General features: G+C 38.1%; 1 protein-coding gene across 2 annotated transcripts in view; it reads left to right on the top strand.

The window, feature by feature from the left end:
• LOC126272231 (synaptic vesicle glycoprotein 2C-like) overlaps positions 1-20269 on the top strand; it is a 335261-nt gene that overhangs the window by 167252 nt on the left and 147740 nt on the right. For both annotated transcript variants that reach the window (XM_049974932.1, XM_049974933.1), the window contains exon 2: positions 2597-2650. In XM_049974932.1, the coding sequence (XP_049830889.1) occupies positions 2597-2650 (54 nt within the window). The remainder of the gene's footprint in view (positions 1-2596; positions 2651-20269) is intronic.

A 20269-nucleotide genomic window follows, 5' to 3' on the forward strand; every position in this document is an offset into this window, starting at 1 on the left:
TAATAAAGTTTCCATAACCAGTTTTAAATGCCTGCAGGAATATTCTACAACCTACTACGTATCGCTCACATATGTATCTTGAGGATAAGATTAGAATAATTGATGCACGCTCAGAGACTTTCAGTGTAATTAGAATAATTGCTGGAGCCCACCCACGGTCATCCTGCAGACATCTATTTAAGGATCTAGGGATCCTCACAATAACCTCACATTATATATATTCACTTATGAAATTTGTTGTTAATAATCCAGCGCAGTTCAAAAGTAATAGCAGTGTTCATAGCTGTAACACCAGGAGAAAGGATGATCTCCACTATGCAGGGTTAAATCTGACTTTGGCACAGAAAGGGGTAAATTATGCTGCCACAAAAGTCTTTGGTCGTCTACCAAACAGCATCAAAAGCCTGACAGATAGCCAACTAACATTTAAAAATAAATTAAAAGAATTTCTAGATGACAACTCCTTCTACTCATTGGCTGAATTTTTAGATATAAATTAAGGGAAAAAACTTAAACATTAGTGTCATACAATATTTTGTGTAACTTATACCTTATACAGACATCTTTTATTAACCTGACACGTTCCACATCGTTACGAAGTGTCTTATTCATGATCTATGGAACAAGTATTAATCTAATCTGATCTACAATCGTTTTCCCGCACTCCATACGTGGATGGAACAGGAGGAAACCCTGGTACAGCGGGATGTACTCTGTATGCACTTGAATGTGGTTTGCAAGTATGGATGTAGATAGATACTTGTGGTCTGTCGAAGTCGGGGAAGTACCTCAGGTTGACCTGCAAAAACCACCAAAGCTACAGCGCATGCGCGTAGCGCGAGATTTTCTGCACTCGACCCGTAAACTATTATTAGTCCTAGAGAAAAAATGAATTGGGTCGTTTTTGTAGCAAATTTAATGTAGTTCAATTTTGTATGCAGTTCTTTCGCTAAAGAACAACATACAAAAGAACAACATACAAAAGTGACCTTCAAACGTATCCCACACAGTCACCTCCCACAGATCAGGTTGTTCTAATGATTGAATGATCCGTGGAACAATATACATTGTATGCATGCCGTCAAATGTTTGCACAGTATTTCCTAATAAAATAAACTTCCCTCTTACAGTATTTACAGTTCCTATAATTCTATTTTCCTAATCATATCACAAAATTATTACTTAGTACGATGTTTAAAAACGTTACGCACTAAGTTACAACCTGTAGTTAATTAAAATGTTCATTTATAGTGTAGTAGCTATTATTTAGTAAATATTTTTTTGGGCTTTGGCAAAAAGTGGATAATTTCTTGTGAAAGTCTGTTGTAGAATTTTATCCCATAGTATTTTGATTGTTTGACTTGACTTGTTTCTTGTGTTTAGATGCCAACCCTTTCTGGAATTTGGTCCCATGGTCATGTATTTTGCTGTTTGTGGTGTACAGATTAAGATTTTTATGTTGCCCGTGAGTCCTGACATTCTCTGCTACAACTGTACTGAAATTTGGGAATGCGCCAATTATTTGCCATATTCGACCCGTTTGGTTTTTATTGACTGGGCCTATTACACCTCCGGCTTTGATTGTAGTTTAATAAAAAAGAAAGTACTTTATTCAAACAATCTGAGCTGAAACTATATTGTATTGTTGCAAATTAGCTGCGTAATGCACCGCAATAAACTGGTTTTGCGGATGCAACGCCGTCTGTCAGTACATTTCTAACTATCGTAACAAATCCACTAATTGTTGATATTACGGGTTTAGGAAGGTTATAATTCCTGAAATTAATTAAAAATCCAGTAGGTAGCACCATGGAGTACATAATGAAGTACAAATACAGGTTGGCGGCTCAGGAGAACAAGAACTATAACATTTTAATTTCAGATTTACACTATGAATATTTCTAACAATCTGAGTTATTAAATTTTAATGAATATTTCTAACAATCTGAGTTATTAAATTTTAATTAATTATTAATTGCTTCTTTAAATTATTGACTAACATTTCTTGCATAGTACAATATTAGATATTTTCATGTGGTGTGCGTGTCTTTATGTGTAGTTTGGTAATATGATAAATGTTTTCAACTTAACTTTCAGATATCTGACTAATAATAGCGTTGTTTGTATTCACGCATAAAATATTGCTCAGCAGTTAACATAAATAAACAAAGTCGTCAAAGCGCTCAGAAACGGGACAAAATATAGTCCCGACATTGGCATTGAAAACTTTATAATAGAGTTACCCCCCCCCCCCCCCTCTCTCTCTCTCGCTCTCATTACAGTAGCAAAGTCTAGAGGACACCTTTACCAAGTAGTGGATGTCAACTTAAAACTTAAAATATGATAGACAGTATGAGAAGTTGGCATTAAATATGGGGGAATGCAAAAATGAAATAAGTGAGACCTGTAGGTATTAAATTATGCTGCATCTTTAGAAATTCAGTCAGGAAAGTGCCCTATTATACACAGCACCTGTTGGAGCATAACTGTTATCAAAGTGAAAGCCCCTTTAAATTGAATTTGTTACTTCAAAGACGTATTTTACACCTGTGTTTCCCATGAACTGTCTAGAATTAACACAAGTTTTTCTTTGTAGGTGCTGTGGATCAGCCACCTCCTGCTGACTTTGAAACGGCAGCCTCTCTGACAGGTAAGAAACGTGAGATTGTCACAGGAATAATTCTGATTTAAACCCCATTGACTTTCTGATGTTCCGCCAACCTTATACTGTTTTCCATCTGATGCTCTTAGCATGAATAGTCTTTCGAAAAATTGAACATGCAGCATGTTTTATCTCTTACTTCAAAACTGCTCCAACTAATCAATTTAATGATTTATAATTCACTGTTTATGTAATTTTCGCAGTAGAAGGAGCAGTTTCAAAAATTTGTCACAAATGTCGCCAAGATTAAGACATAAACATGAAATCAAACGAAGCATTTGACTTGCTACTCTGATGGGAATGGAAAATGTGAAGTACCAGCCCAATATTTATCAAACTTAGTGAAGATATGCATGAAATAATGGGTATTAAATTGTTAAACTTTCATACCATTCACAACTGGTGTACATCATCATCAGTATGAGGTGCGATCTCCACAAGTACTAATATGATGTTTTATTCCTTGTGGCATGTCTGAAACGAGTGCTGTGTCAGTTCACAAGCATCACTTGCTAGGAGCTGGTACGAAAGTACACAACTTCCCATCATGCCTGTAGTTAAATTAGAGGATTGGGTAGACCAGGCAAGGATCTGTACATACATTTGTGGTGTGACCATAGTGTGGGGCCTTAAATTATAGTAGTGGAATATGCTATTTGGCGCCCTGGTCATGCAGGGTACAAAAAAATTGTATTGATGAAGTGTGCTGCTTTTTACCCTGGTTGTGCATGATATGACAGCAGGCTTATCTATTTTTGTCACATTCTGGCACGTATTCAGCCTCCTTCCAACAATTGTGGTCACATCCAATGGCACTCCACACCACAGTTCCAGCAGTTGGAGAGGTACAGGTCCTGAAAATCAGGCCACCTACAGACACCCTGGTGTCCATCCAATCACAACAAACAGAAGGGAGACGCATTGCTTATCAGCCAGAATGGCACTTAGTATACCAGTTGGCTCTGGCTCTACACCGTATGTAAATGATGTTTGGAAGCTCAGTATTTATACCCAGCCTCCAGTAATCTGTCCCCTACAGTTTGTGGTAACACACTGTCTGTAAACTCTGAACAGATTTCAGCTGTTGTCATTCACATATTGATCAGAGCTAGTTGGGCTATCCCATAATCTTCTAGTGGTGGCAACAAGAGCAGGTACAGGTCCCTCTAACATGAGACCAATCAGTCTGTCTTCCTTCATTCTCAAAACACTGGAAAAACTGGTTAATGTATATGTTGGGGAGAGGAGGCTATGTAGGGTCCTTCTACACCTGAACCAACATGCATACCAACCAAGCAAATCATGTGAAACAGCACTCCACCGACTCACCAGGAAGGTGGAAAAAGCACTTCACTTCCAAGAAATAGCCCTCTGCATCTTCCTGGATATCAAGGGGGCCTTTAGCAACACGACCTTCGTTTCCATGGTAAGGGCAGCAGAGGTGCATGATCTGTGGAACACTATATGTAGGTGGACCAGAGCCATGCTTAGTGGAAGGAAGGTAAAAGCTACCATGATGAATGAAAAGATTGTAATTACGACCACTAGAGGCTGCCCACAAAGAGGAGTTTTGTCCTCTCTATTGTGGAATCTAGTAGTGAGCAAACTCATTGAGGAACTAAATTCCAGACAATGCTTCTGCCAAGGATACGCAGATGACCTTGTCATAGTAATACTTGGCAAATTCACTGACACAGTTAGGAATATGGCACAAGGAGGGTTGGACATTGTGCAAAAATGGTGCATTAAACAGGATTTGAGAGTTAATCCTAAGAAGACTGTTGTGCCATTTACGAAGAGACATATTCAGCATGCAAGTTGGAATCTAAAGATCTTCGATGAAACTCTTACCTGTGAAGTGGACAGTGAAATATCTAGGAGTAACCTTGGATGAGAAGCTAACTTGGACCCTTCATATTAATAGTATCTGCTCCAAGGCAAAAACCACTTTAGTGAGTACTAGGAGGGCTTGTGGCAAAAACTGAGGCTTAAGCCCCAGGGATATGCACTGGATATACACCACAGTGGTTGGACCTAGGATTTCCTATGGGGCCGTAGTGTGGTGGAAGAAGGTAGAACAGCAGGTTGCTGCCAAAGAGCTTGTTAAGGTGCAAAGATTGGCCTGCTTAGCCATAACGGGCGGAATTAGCAGCACACCAATCGCTGGAATGGAAGCCATGCTGGACATGCCTCCACTTCACCTTTGGGTTAAGATGGAGGCAGCAGCTGGGGCATACAGACTTAAAACTGGCCAAAACTGGGTCTCATTTGGATATCCAGAATCACACACTAACATAGGTAATATAGGTATGGCTGGGGAAATGCCCGCTGACTATATAATAACTCCTAACTCCTTCGACAAGCCTTACAATATAATAATTGGAAGTAGGGAGCAGTGGGAGAAAACAGTTCGACACCGTACGGGGGACATCGTTTGGTTCACTGATGGGTCGAAAACAGATCAAGGCATTGGGGCAGGGTTGTAAGGGGTTCAGCCAAGACTGGAGAGCAGCATCTCTCTAGGGAAACTGGCAAATTACTGCAATTAGGGAATGTGTGGAGGAGAATATGAGTAGGTGCTACAATGATCGTAGCATCTACATCTATTCAGACAGCTAGGCAGCCCTGAAACATTGGCAGCTCCTGCAACAAGATCTAGGATTGTTGCAGATTGCCGCAGGGCTCTGGTGGAACTAGGGCGAAGGAATAGGGTGTACCCAGTGTGGGTCCCTGGCCACTCAGGGATCTGTGGCAATGAACAAGCCGATAGATTGGCTAGGATGGGGCCAACAACTCCATTTATTGGACCAGAACTTGTCTTGACAATCACCAAGGCTATGATCAAATTAGAACTACGGAACTGGCTTAGGAAACAGCACGTAGGATGTTGGACCAAGGTCCATGAACAGAAACATGCCCAAGCCATGTTTCAAAAGAAGCTCTGTAATCCTGGGATTGAACAGGAAAGAGATCAAACTCATGACTGGACTGATGACCGGCCATGGGAACTTCAAAAAACACCTACACACAATGGGTATTATGGAAGAGGATCCTAAGTGTAGGATCTGTGATGAAGATGAAGAAACTGCATCACACCTAATCTTTGAATGCGTGGCATTGGAGAGTAAAAGATACAGAATCTTCGGGACAACTAGACCTGAAGAAATTTTGTCTAACAAAAACTGGTAGAAGGACTCCTTGCCCTATTTAAGGGCACTGGTTGGCTTTACTAGATATACAGGGAGTAATACCGCACAATAAACCTAGTTTCGGTGCGGGCAGTGGCGGGTTAGACCTAAGCTGTTTTAGCTCTCCTGTTAAAATCAAATCAAATAAAAAAATCAACGGGTCCCTCCAGGAGGACTGGGCACTCCCGTCCCCAGGACTCCGTCTCGTCACTGTTTGATCTGCAGTCACCACACTACACCCTTCTGTGTCTGATTCATGTGTAAGCCGTACCGTTGGCTCAGTTTTTCACAAAATCTGAAAGATGGTGGCAGCTGTCCTTGCACAGCCTCAGGGCATGTTGTGCTGGAACCTTCCCACAATGAGTTCCAGTAACATTAGACAATTCTGCAAGCTGCTATGAACTCACACATTCTTCACCTCAAGGAACGGCTTTATTTTTTCTGTGCTCAAAATAAGCTCGCATAAGGATAAAACTTTAATAAACCCATCTCACAAACCTGGAAATACTGGAGTATTAATTTGGCAGCATGCAGTCAAGGTGTTCATGGTATAACACTTTCTGTTCCTGTCGGTGTATTGTCCAAGAAACATGTAGAGAGTAATGTTACAGTTAATGTCAGAACAAGTCAGTAATCAAAATTTGAACCTCCTCGTTTGTAACTTGACACTGATGTGAGTAAAATATGCTTTCAGTAAAATCAGTCCAGTCTCTTGTAATGGAAAAAAAGTAATCCACCATTTTCAGGGAAGTATGTTACTTAACTGGTAGAAATTGATCCTTTGCATCAACAGCTTCAGCATGGGAATGGAAAGGAGCTCAGTAAACTCTCACACATTGTGCGTACTGACAGTGAATTAACCTGTGAATAAAGTAGTTTTGGGTATTAGGCTATGTATTATAAAACACTAAAGCAACTAAACTGCTGATATTTCGAATGACTTGCTGTGCTCCTAATACCCAGAATTATTTTATTCAAAATGACACTGGTCACACAATCCCATGAACTTATATATATTAGTAAAATATCTTTCAAATGTACTCAGTTGCGAGAAATTGGCAGTGAGAGGTATAAACAACTTGCAAATATACTTGTACATATGTAAATATACAGTGATACTGAATGGACCGAACTTGGATCAGTGGGGGTGGGAAGCTGACATATTTAACAGCCGACAATAGTGTGTGAACAGTGGTATAAGGTGTAGTGGTTCTGATTGTGTGTTTTGTGTGTGTGCGTGTGGCACACAGTTGGGTACCATCAGCTCAGAGAGGTCGATCCATATGCTTGGCGACCCATAAGATGTGTTCTGCCAATACAGTTTCTCCGTGTGGCTCAGCATATGTAGAGAGGACAAATTTTTCTGAAGTGTTAATACATTGATATTTTGGAAAATTTCTTGAGTAGTAATGATTCTGCAGATATGTCAGATGCAAAATACAAATATTTGTGATATTTCAGATTTTATGTATATCGGAGAGAATAACACTCATTCAAAAAAAGTTGCTAGAGGCACTGTAATTTTTTTAAATGTCTTATAAGAGTGGTCTGTCATTGTTGATTTATACAAGAGTTTTCTCAATAAACAGTTATAAAAAGAAACCTTATTCAGATTCAAATTAGTTTTAAATGAAATAAAATTAGTAGATCTAATTAATTACCTTAAATTTATGTTAGAGAGAAACAATATTACGAAAAGGAAAGTTACTACTCGCCATGAAGTTTAAAAGGCCCTGAAGACAGTGAGACAAGTAATTTAATATTAGACACATGGGGGCTGCAAATGTTGGGAAATACTGTAAAAATGGATGAGAAATGTTGAACATATGACTTCACCAGATGACATACCTCACTGCCCTTATAGTGGTCAGACATGTCAATCGTACCCTCTGTGGTAGAGGGAAGTGCTACGAATCTGCTAGGGTACTCTGTTTTCTTTTTTGCACTCTGTGATGGCGTAGCCCATATCAATTTAGGGAAAAAAACTTACCTTCATAGTCTTGGATGTTGTTGAATTTAGCATATGTTGAAATGAAGGACTAAGTAAAGAACACACATTTTTTTGTTTTCTCCAAAAAAAATTCTGCTCCAAGATACAGCCCTCCAAAGATGACACTGCACGTTCCATTTTGAAGACTCAAAAATTTGGGAAAAATTTTAAAATGCTGTATTTCCAGAACTTTTTGATTACAAAGAAATCCTCCATTTGGACTTTAAGTTCTTTCACTATAGTGTTCTGAACTTTCTTTATAATTTATGGATTTTTTTTCAAAAATGTCATTCCATAAAATTTTGATTGTTTTTTTCCTGTTTGTTAGTACCATATAGTTGTACATTCCCTGAAAAGGAGAGCTTCCACTTTTAGGTTGAACAGGTTTTATAAGCAATTGTAATTTTTGCCGTACATAAAAGCTGTTCTATTATCACATCATCACATAACAGGCTCATAAAAATCAAAACCTAACCTTATTTAACGTAATTTTTGTTGTGAAAGAGGAGTAAGAGGCTCATTTTTCAAGCATTTTAAATGGTTCCAAAATGTATGTGAAAGTTCTTTGGACGTAAAGGCTTCAATTTGTACAACTTCTGTGCACTCTGTTTTGTACTGAAATTAGCCCGTCAATGAACTAAAAATGTGTTTCACTGCTTCAGTATCTTCCTTTAATTTAGAGTGATACCTTCCTGTTTAACCAATAGGAACTGGAGCACTTACAATCTTCAAAACATTGTGCACAGGAATTGAGCATTGAGGGTGTTGTTGCTGTCCTTCAGTTGGAAACCTATATCCAGCAGCTGGTCCATGTGATAGCATAAAGTTCACTACAGTTTCGTTTAACTCATAATTGGTGTCTATAAATCTCGGCAATCCACCAGTCACGGTCATACACTCACACCACAAACATCCCCCTTCTCAGATTGTTAATCTGAATATTATCCTGCTGTTTCTGAGGTGTTGGACGAACAAATGAAATTTCTTCTTTCTTGCTCTTTAAAGTGCATGCAATAAGAGTTCACTCATCTCTTTGAGCCCATAACTTTAGTAATTTCTCTGCACTTTCTTGATGTGCAGAGCTTATGACTTGATTTCACTGACCACATTTTCTTAACAGGACTAATACCTATCTCTGTAGTTGATTGATTCATGGTATTTAATTCTTCCTCTGTTGATGCAAAATCTGCATCATCTGCACAATGGGAGGCTTCACCTTCATTGTTGTTATTCTGTCGAAACATTTAGAACACAAAGTCATCACTGGAAACATCTTCACTTTGAAACAGAGTCTTCAAATGAGAACACTTAACCCAACCTAAACAGAGTCTGTTTTTATGTTTGTCTTATATATCACTCTTTTATGTCTTATGTATCACTCTTTTACGGATAAGCAAATAGTCAGCACACACCACTCTCTTGTTGCCCCAGTCAGAAGACATTTCAAACAGTGCTTTTCACAAAACACACTGCAACTGTGTCAACTGGCAAATTTCTCACGAAAACACAGAACTGACCCGATGGTCTCAGATTTCTTAGAAGCATCTTCAGTAAACAAATTAGCACTGAACAACTACAATACAGCAACCTGCAATGAACAACCACAACAACTGAGAAACTACAACAAAGTGTAAGAAATAACTGCAACAATGAAAGTGAAAAGAAATAACTGCAACAAAGAAAGTGATAAGAAATAACTGCAACAAAGAAAGTGATAAGAAATAACTGCAACAATGATAATACAAATAAACATAGTAACAAAGAAATTAGTAAGAAACAATTTCAGTGAAGACATACATTACCCTTGAAAGTAAAAAAAAATGATTTTTTAGAATAAAAGCTGTTCAACTTAAAGTGGAAACTCTCCTTTACAGAGAGTGTAGTACTACATGGTACAAATCAACAGAAAAAAATCTAACTTTTCTGGATTGGCATTATTGAAAAAAAAAAGTTAGCTTTCAAATAAAAAAACTCTAACAAAATATCTAAAACTGTTATAAAGAGACAGCATTTGAAATTTTTTTCTGAAATCCGCATCTTCAAAATGGTGTTCACAGTATCATCTTTGGAGGCCTGAAGGTAACCCCCCCCCCCCTGCCTGAAGTGATATGGGTTATGCCTAATGTGATATGGTAGTGGTAATGCAAGACTATGATGAAAAACAAGTGGTTTACATTTACAAAAACAGAGTAGCCTGGCAGGGCAGTGAGTAGCACTGCCCCGTGCCAGTGAGAGTAGGACTGAGAAGCTGCACATGCACTGAGGTACGCCATCTGATGACATCACACTTTCGACATATGTCACCCTCTTTTGCGGTATTTTCTGAAATTTGTGGCATCTTCGGTTTCATATTAAATGCCTCAGCATTGTCTATGTTGATTCGGGAGGTTTTACACATTACTGGGAATCACCTTATATGACAAACAATATTGGAATTAAGATTGAGCCCTAGGGAACCCCATAAGTGATTTCTCCCCAATCAGAATTACATCCCCAGACTGTTGTTGTTGTGGTCTTCAGTCCTGAGACTGGTTTGCTGCAGCTCTCCATGCTACTCTATCCTGTGCAAGCTGCTTCATCTCCCAGTACATACTGCAGGCTACATCCTTCTGAATCTGCTTAGTGTATTAATCTCTTGGTCTCCCTCTAAGATTTTTACCCTCCACATTGCCCTAAAATTCTAAATTGGTGATCCCTCGATGCCTCAGAACATGTCCTACCAACCGATCTCTTCTTCTAGTCCAGTTGTGCCACAAACTTACCTTCTCCCCAATCCTGTTCAGTACCACCTCATTAGTTATGTGATCTACCCATGTAATCTTCAGCATTCTTCTGTAACACCACATTTCGAAAGCTTCTATTCTCTTCTTGTCCAGACTATTTATCATCCATGTTTCACTTCCATACATGGCTACAATCCGTAGAAATACTTTCAGAGATGACTTCCTGACACTTAAATTTATACTCGACGTTAACAAATTCCTCTTCTTCAGAAACGCTTTCCTTGCCTTTTCCAGTCTACATTTTATATCCTCTCTACTTTGACCATCAGTTATTTTGCTCCCCAAACAGCAAAACTCCTTTACTACTTTAAGTGTCTCATTTCCTAATCTAATTCCCTCAGCATCACCTGACTTAATTCGACTACATTCCATTATCCTCGTTTTGCTTTTGTTGATGTTCATCTTATATCCTCCTTTCAAGGCACTGTCCATTGCGTTTAACTGCTCTTCCAAGTCCTTTGCTGTCTCTGACAGAATTACAATGTCATTGGCGAACCCTAAAGTTTTTATTTCTTCTCCATGGATTTTAATACCAACTCCATATTTTTCGTTTGTTTCCTTTACTGCTTGCTCAATATACAGATTGAATAACATTGAGGAGAGGCTACACCCCTGTCTCACTCCCTTCCCAACCACTGCTTGTCTTTCATGTCCCTCGACTATTATAACTGCCTTCTGGTTTCTGTACAAATTGTAAATAGCCTTTTGCTCCCTGTATTTTACCCCTGCCACCTTCAGAATTTGAAAGAGAGATTCCAGTCAGCATTGTCAAAAGCTTTCTCTAAGTCTACAAATGCTAGAAATATAGGTTTGCCTTTTCTTAATCTAGCTTCTAAAATAAGCCGTTGGGTCAGTATTGCCTCATGTGTTCCAACATTTCTACGGAATCCAAACTGATCTTCTCCGACGTCGGCTTCTACCAGTTCTTCCATTCGTCGGTAAAGAATTCGTGTTAGTATTTTGCAGCCGTGGCTTATTAAGCTCATAATTCAGTAATTTTCACATCTGCCAACACCTGCTTTCATTGGGTTTGGAATTATTATATTCTTCTTGAAGTCTGAGGGTATTTCGCCTGTCTCATACATTTTGCTCACCAGATGGTAGAGATTTCCCAGGACTGGCTCTCCCAAGAATGACAGTAGTTCTAATGGAATGTTGTCTACTCTCGGGGCGTTGTTTCCACTTAGGTCTTTCAGTGCTCTGTCAAACTCTTCACGCAGTATCATGTGTCCCATTTCATCTTCGTCTACATCCCCTTCCATTTCCATAATATTGTCCTCAAGTACATCGCCCTTGTATAGACCCTCTATATACTCCTTCTACCTTTCTGCTTTGCCTTCTTTGCTTAGAACTGGGTTTCCATCTGAGCTCTTGATATTCAACCAAGTGGTTCTCTTTTCTACAAAGGTCTCTTTAATTTTCCTGTAGGCAGTATCCATCTTACCCCTAGTGAGATAAGCCTCTACATCCTTACATTTGTCCTCTAGCCATCCCTGCTTAGCCATTTTGCACTTCCTGTCGACCTCATTTTTGAGATGTTTGTATTCCTTTTTGCCTGCTTCATTTAATGCATTTTTATATTTTCTCCTTTCATCAATTAAAGTCAATATTTCTTCTGTCACCCAAGGATTGCTACTAGCCCTCGTCTTTTTACCTAATTGATCCTCTGCTGCCTTCACTACTTCATCCCTCAAAGCTACCCATTCTTCTTCTACTGTATTTCTTTCCCCCATTCCAGTCAATTGTTCCCTTGTGCTCTGCCTGATACTCTGTACAACCTCTGGTGTAGTCAGTTTATCCAGGTCCCATCTCCTTAGATTCCCACCTTTTTGCAGTTTCTTCAGTTTTAATCTACAGTTCATAACCAATAGATTGTGGTCGGAGTCCACATCTGCCCCTGGATATGTCTTACAATTTACAACCTGGTTCCTAAATCTTTGTCTTACCATTATATAATCTATCTGAAACCTGTCAGTATCTCCAGGTTTCTTCCATGTATATAACCTTCTTTTATGATTCTTGAACCAAGTGTTAGCTATGATTAAGTTATGCTCTGTGCAAAATTCTACCAGGTGGCTTCCTCTTTCATTTCTTGTCCCCCCCCCCCCCCCCCCCCCCCCAGTCTATATTCAACTACCACGTTTCCTTCTTTTCCTTTTCCTACTATTGAATTCCAGTCCCCCATGACTATTAAATTTTCGTCTCCCTTCACCATCTGAATAATTTCTTTTATCTCATCATACATTTCATCAATTTCATCATCATCATCTGCAGAGCCTGTTGGCATATAAACGTGTACTACTGTAGTAGGTGTGGGCTTCGTGTCTATCTTGGCCACAATAAGGTGTTCACTATGGTGTATGTAGTAGCTTACCTGCACTCCTATTTTTTTAAATTCATTAATAAAGCTACTTCTGCATTACCCCTATTTGATTTTGTATTTATAACCCTGTATTCACCTGACCAGAAGTCTTGTTCCTCCTGCCACCAAACTTCGCTAATTCCCACTATATCTAAGTTTAACCTATCCATTCCCTTTTTAAATTTTCTAACCTACCTGCCCGATTAAGGGATTTGACATTCCACGCTCCGATCTGTGGAATGCCAGTTTTGTTTCTCCTGATAATGATGTCCTCTTGAGTAGTCCCCTCCCGGAGATTCGAATTGGGGACTATTTTACATTCCGGAATATTTTACCCAAGAGGATGCCATCATCATTTAGCCATATAGTAAAGCTCAGGAAAAATTACGGCCATAGTTTCCCCTAGCTTTCAGCCATTCGCAGTACCAGCACAGCAAGGCCGTTTTGGTTATTTTGGGTACATATGACATTATCCAGTGGCTGGCTGTATCATCAGTTCCTTGATTATGCATATATAAAGAGACTTGTGGAGGACAGACTAACTTGAAGATGTGCATCAAACCAACCAATGGTCTGGTGACTAAAACTCTTATAGAACACATGAAAAAGAGTGATTACTTCCATGCAGTTCCTAGTAATATTATGTACAAAATATAATTGTGAAAGCTGTATGAGGGAAGTGTGTATGAGGGAACTCTACCAATATTGTTGATCAAGCTACCAAACAAAATGAATATTATTTATATAAAATATTGATGTTTCTGATGTATCGATATATCATTGCAACATCTAAGTGAGTATGTCCTTGTTCATTATGGGGGACCTAGGAAAGGTGGGGTACTGTCCTGTTCATGGATGAGTTGTGGTTCATTGCAAATTGTGGTGAATGCCATCCATTCTCCTGATATGCCTTTTTGATGCACTACAACCCTGTCAAATCTGAAAAAGAGACTGCTGTGATGGCTCCAGTGTTCTTGTCTGTGGCAGCTTTGTGACAGGAGTACGTATCTGCCTGTATGTGTTGTCTCAATACACACCATAGACCACAATTTATTTATTTTCAATGACTAGTTTTAGCCTGTTTAGATCATCTCCAGTGCTGAAAACCCATTGCAGTAACTGTTGTGTGTCATCAAGCTGTGAGCTGATGACATTCGACAGTTGGCTGCGATGAGTTTTGATGTCTGGAGATGGCCTACACTGGTTGAAACAGGAGATTGAAAATAAACAATTTGTGGCCTAGAATGTGTTACTCAGACAATTTGAATATACAGATCACTACAGTGTCTCCATGACAGTGTAATTCCAACACTTAGAGTGCACGTGTTTTCTAGGGTGGTTTGATCACTGTGGTCTATGGAAATGGCGCTGTGTAGTGGTATCTGTGCCTTTTTTGTGTTGTGTACTGATCTGAATTCCAACTGATGAACAATAATGTCAACCAGATGTGACTAGCCTGGTGGGCAAGTATCTCCAATGAAACATCGCAATTCCAGAGTGCTGTACTCGCTCTCTCAGTTTAAACCCTATTGAGTGTGTGTGCGCAATGCTCTACACATTGAGGGACAGTACCACAAACCCCATCAGCAGTTTGGAGATTTTGGTGTATCTGTGTGAGATCATCACACCCTATACTTATTCTGTATGCCACATTTGAAGAATCTCTACGCATGAGTACCCGCCACATTCAGTAGCCTGTTTTCCGGTATACCTTTATTGATCCCATTGTATCAAATGGGATACTGTTACTAGGTGTAAGATTCCATCTCCCCCGCAGTTTGTATTTCAATTGCAACTTAAATTAAAGGCAGTTGGAAATTATGTCGTTGTTGAGGTGAGGCAGTAAAGGTGGTTATGGGTGAGAAGAAAAAGTCACATACAGATAAGTATAAGAAGATTAAAGCTGTGTCCAACTGCCTGGTAACCATTCTGTATCCTGTTTGATTTAAATACAACTTGAGAAATATTCACATTCGTTTCAAACATGTGGAGTGCCTCAGGGCTCAATTCTTGGGCCACAATTATTCCTGATTTTTATAAATTTTGTACCACGATGTCAAGTCTGCCACGTACATTTACATTATTTGCTGATGATACCACAATTTTTATAAGCAGTAGAACATATAGTAATCTTGAGGAACTCATTAATCACATACTCTCATATGTGGTTAATTGGTTCAAGGTGAATGGTCTCTTATTAAATTCCAGTAAGACCAGCTTTATTCAGTTCTCTACAAAAACAGAGATATATATATATATATATATATATATATATATATATATATATATATATATATATATATATATATATATATATATATAATTGTGACATGTGGTAATTAGCCAATAGAAAGAATGGAAACAACAAAATTTGTTGGAGTACACATTGACAAAAAAAAAGAACTGGTCTTCGCATATTATAGATCTCTGTAAGAGGCTTAGCTCTCTCACATATGCTTTACAGGTTCTCACTACATGTGTTGAACCAAACACAGCTAAAGTGACATACTGTGGCTGTTTTCACTCACTCCCTGAATATGCAATTATCTTTTGGGGCAACCAGCCATTAGCAAGGAAAGAGTTCATTGCTCAGAAGTGAGCTTGAATAGTCAGATGTGGGTTGCGCCCAAGAGACTCATGCAGAAATAGCTTTCAAAAACTTAAAATATACACAACTACATGTCAGCAGATTTTTTTCTCTCTCATGTGTTTTCTCGGTAAAAATTAGAGATATTTAAACCAAACAGTAATTATCATGAACATAGCACACAGAGAAAGAATGACATACACAGCAATCATATAAATTTGAGCTTGGCACAAAAGGGTGTATACTACACTGGAACAAAACTCTTCAATGCTCTTCAAAGACAGAGATTCATAACAAGAGTAAGTTTAGGAAAGCACTAAAAATATTTATGCTAGAAAAAGCTTTTTACTGTCTAGATGAATTTTTAACTAAATAAATTGTAAAACTTTAATATTATATACTACAAGTTGAGATAATGCCACTAAGAATGTAATTTAACTTGAGCTCTGTATCTGTCTGTACTCTGTATCTTTTTTCTGTAGTGCTTTAAATTATTGTAAGAAAATATGTATTTTCTTTCTTCTGTATTGCTGCTCAAAGAATTTACTGTATAAATTTTTATATAATTATGTACTCAAATGTCTACATATGCTATAAGATTATCATATTGTATTTGTAAAAAACTGACTCGTCCCAAGTCCTCGTGAACACAACACAGTTGAACCTATGCAACACGAAATATAATAAAATAAAATCATGCAACAAAATGTGCACTGTTTGCATTCAATATCTCAAGCAAACAAAGTTCTGTTGTAGGCCCTGTTTATAAGACATTCATATCAACACTAACAGCTTCAGTTCAAACTCACCTCTACTTTTATTATAATATTTTCACCCTAGTTAATGTCATTCTGGAACTTTCCCCATGTAAAATATAAAAAAATAAATTAATATATTGTAGAATGGATGGACAACTAACCACTCGTGCACTTGTTCTGGTAATTCTTGTGTAGATTGTGGAAGGTTATTAAATAATTTGTGCCACACAAGTTCATAGCTGTTACGTGATTTTTACAGTCTCTGGTATGGGGTATAAATGCCTATATTGCTTATTGTGTTGTAACAATGTACATTTTCTCACCGTTTTGCTTCCAATAACTTCTTGTACGAATTAAGCAGAATATACAAAGATTTACAATGTGCCTTCTATGAAGAACCAGTAATTACTAGTGCATGTCTTCTGTAGTATTAAATGTCATGGTCACAACTAGTCTCCCTATAAAATAGTACCATATGATTTTAAGCTTCATAAAAGTGAAAAATAAGAATTTGCAACTTTCAGGTACACAGTCTATAAGTCGCCTTCATAAATATATTGCTCTTGACAACTAACCACTAATAAAATTGAAACAAATGAGCCCTGGGTCACAATTTTTTAGTCTTATTAACCAGCTTTCAACACTTCTAAGAGTGCCTTCATGAGAATTTAGACATTTAAAGTTGTCTATAACATAATTATAAACTTATGGGAAGAAATATTTTTTTTTTATTTAATAAAGTGTAAGCATTGACTAACAATACAAGACAGAGACAGTACTTACATGTCATGTGTAAAATAAATAACAGGTCAGAATGGCTTTAGTCACAAAATATTTAAAGGGAATGGGTGAAGGCGAGCCTCCAAGGGCTGCTCATACCTGCAAAGTCAGTAGCAACCTGTGGCTGTACTTTTCATTTATCTTCAAGAGTCCTCCAGTTCAGTTCCTTCTTTATCTCTTTGACACTCTCCCACAGATTAAACAAACCTGTGACCATTCATGCTGCCCTTCTCTGTGTACATTCAATATCCCCTGTTAGTCCTGTCTGGAATGGGTCCCACACACATGAACAGTTTTCTAGAACTGGTTGCACAATGATCTGTGAGCAATCTCCTCCGTAGACTGATTGCACTTCCCCAGTATTCTACCAATAAACCGAAGCTACCACCTATTTTACCCATGGCTGAACCTATGTGATCATTCCATTTCATATCTCTGCAAGTATTACACCCAGGTATTTTTATTAGTTGGCGGATTCCAGTAAGGACTCATTGATATTATAGCCATGGGCTACTACATTTTTTCTTTGTGAAGTGCAAAATTTTATGTTTCTGAGCATTTAGAGCAAGCACCACTTTGAAATCTTTTCAAGAGCTGACTAAGTATTTATGCAGCTTCTTTCAGATAGTGCTTCATCATAGGCAACAGCATCATTTGCAAAAAGCTTGATTTTACTATTAATATTGTCTGTGAGGTAATTAATATGCAATATGAACAGCAAAGGAAATGATTTACCCAAAGTACAGGAAAAGCTTCTGTACTGCCACCTGAGGGACCACTGACAGGTATTAGGCATGAACCGCCTGCAGGAAAGGGAAACCCACTTAGAATGCAGGAAATCGTGTAATGAATGTTGTGAACACCTCAGATAAGTATGTTATAAGCATAATGATTGATATAACTAGGGAATTTGATAATTTGTGGTGGTCTGGCCTGTTCAAAAGACTGAAACAGATGGACAGTCCCAGGTGTGTCGATAACAGTCTGTAAGATTGTATAGACAGACAGGTACTGTTTGAATGTTCTGGAAAGAAGATTGTGAAAGACATCACCAAAGGCTGCCCACAGGGCTCTCTTTGTGGTCCAGAGTTCTTGGATGTTCGCATAGAGCCATTACTGAATCCACTTCAGTGTGTAACAAACACTAGAGTCTGCATTGCCTGTGATGATGATCTGCTAATTATAGTATCTGCCACACAAGAGCTAAATTAGAGGAAAATAGTTGGACAGGCTAAGTAACTGGTGCATAAAAAACACATTAACTATAGCAGCACTCAAAAGAGTTTATATGTTACTAAGAGGAACATAATCAAGAAAGAGAAATACCACAATTAGAATAAATGATCACCCTTTGATTCACAAGGACATTGAATGAGTCAGTTTTTTACAAATACAATATGATAATCTTATAGCATATGCAGACATTTGAGTGCATAATTATATAAAATTTATACAGTAAATTCTTTGAACAGCAATACAGAAAAAAGAAAACACATATTTTCTTAGAATCACTATAGCACTACAGCAAACAGATACAGAGTACAGACAGAAGTTAAATTACATTCTTAGTGGCATTATGTCAACTTGTATTATATAATATTAAAGTTTTACAATTTATTTAGTTAAAAATTCATCTAGACAGTAAAAAGCTTTTTCTAGCATAAATATTTTTAGTGCTTTCCTAAACTTACTCTTGTTATGAATCTCTGTCTTTGAAGAGCATTGAAGAGTTTTGTTCCAGTGTTGTGGACACCCTTTTGCGCCAAGCTCAAATTTATATGATCGTTGTGTATGTCATTCTTCCTCTGTGTGCTATGTTCATGATTCTGTCTTGGAGATACACCTGTAGCCAATTGCCTGCAGCATATCTATAATTTTTACCGAGAAAACACATGAGAGAGAAAAAATCTGTTGGCATGTAGTTGTGTATATTTTAAGTTTTTGAAAGCTATTTCTGCATGAGTGTCTTGGCCGCAACCCACATTTGACTATTCAAGCTCACTTCTGAGCAATGAACTCTTTCCTTGCTAATGGCTGGTTGCCCCAAAAGATAACGGCATATTCAGGCAGTGAGTGAAAACAGCCACAGTATGTCACTCTGGCTGTGTTTGGTTCAACACATGTAGTGAGAACCTGTAAAGCATATGTGAGAGAGCTAAGCCTCTTACAGAGATCTATAATATGTGAAGACCAGTTCATTTTTTTTTTTTTGTCAATGTGTACTCGCACAAATTTTGTTGTTTCCGTTCTTTCTATTGGCTAATTACCACATGTCACACTTATCTCTCTCTCTCTCTCTCTCTCTCTCTCTCTCTCTCTCTCTCTCTCTCTCTCTTCTGTTTTTGTAGAGAACTGAATAAAGCTGGTCTTACTGGAATTTAATGAGAGACCATTCACCTTGAACCAATTAACCACATATGAGAGTATGTGATTAATGAGTTCCTCAAGATTACTATATGTTCTACTGCTTATAAAAATTGTGGTATCATCAGCAAATAATGTAAATTTACGTGGCAGACTTGACATCGTGGTACACAATTTATAAAAATCAGGAATAATAGTGCCCCAAGAATTGAGCCTTAACGCACTCCACATGTAATGGAACTCCTTTCAGAATGTGAGGAATCGTCACACACTCCACCTGAGCTATTAAAGAAAACTTTTTGTTTTCTGTCTTGGAGATACACCTGTAGCCAATTGCCTGCAGCACCAGTTATTCCTACTAAATTTGCTTTTGCAAGAGAATCTGGTGATCAACACAGTTAAATGCTTTAGGCAAAGCACAGAAGATACCAAATTCTAGCATTTTCTCACTAAGGGTTTCTAGGACTTCATTTGCAAGTGCATAGATTGTGTCTTCTGTTGAACAGCCCTTTTGAAAGCTAAATTGGCTCTTGCTGAGAACTCCATTCTTCATGGGATGATCAGTAATTCTTACGCGTATTAGCTTTTCTAGAATTTTAGAGAAAGCTGTCAGCAAAGAGAGAGATCAAAAGTTAGTTAATTGCCCTTTTGTACAGGGGCTTCACAGTGGCATACTTAAGTCTACTGGGAACACCACCTTCCTGTAGGGAAGCATTGAAACTATGACAGAGAACTCTCTTAACCACATACATGAATATTTCAATAAATTGCTATAAATATTATCAACCCCTGCAG

This window comes from Schistocerca gregaria, chromosome 5 (genome assembly GCF_023897955.1).
Source record: "Schistocerca gregaria isolate iqSchGreg1 chromosome 5, iqSchGreg1.2, whole genome shotgun sequence".
NCBI lineage: Eukaryota > Metazoa > Arthropoda > Insecta > Orthoptera > Acrididae > Schistocerca > Schistocerca gregaria.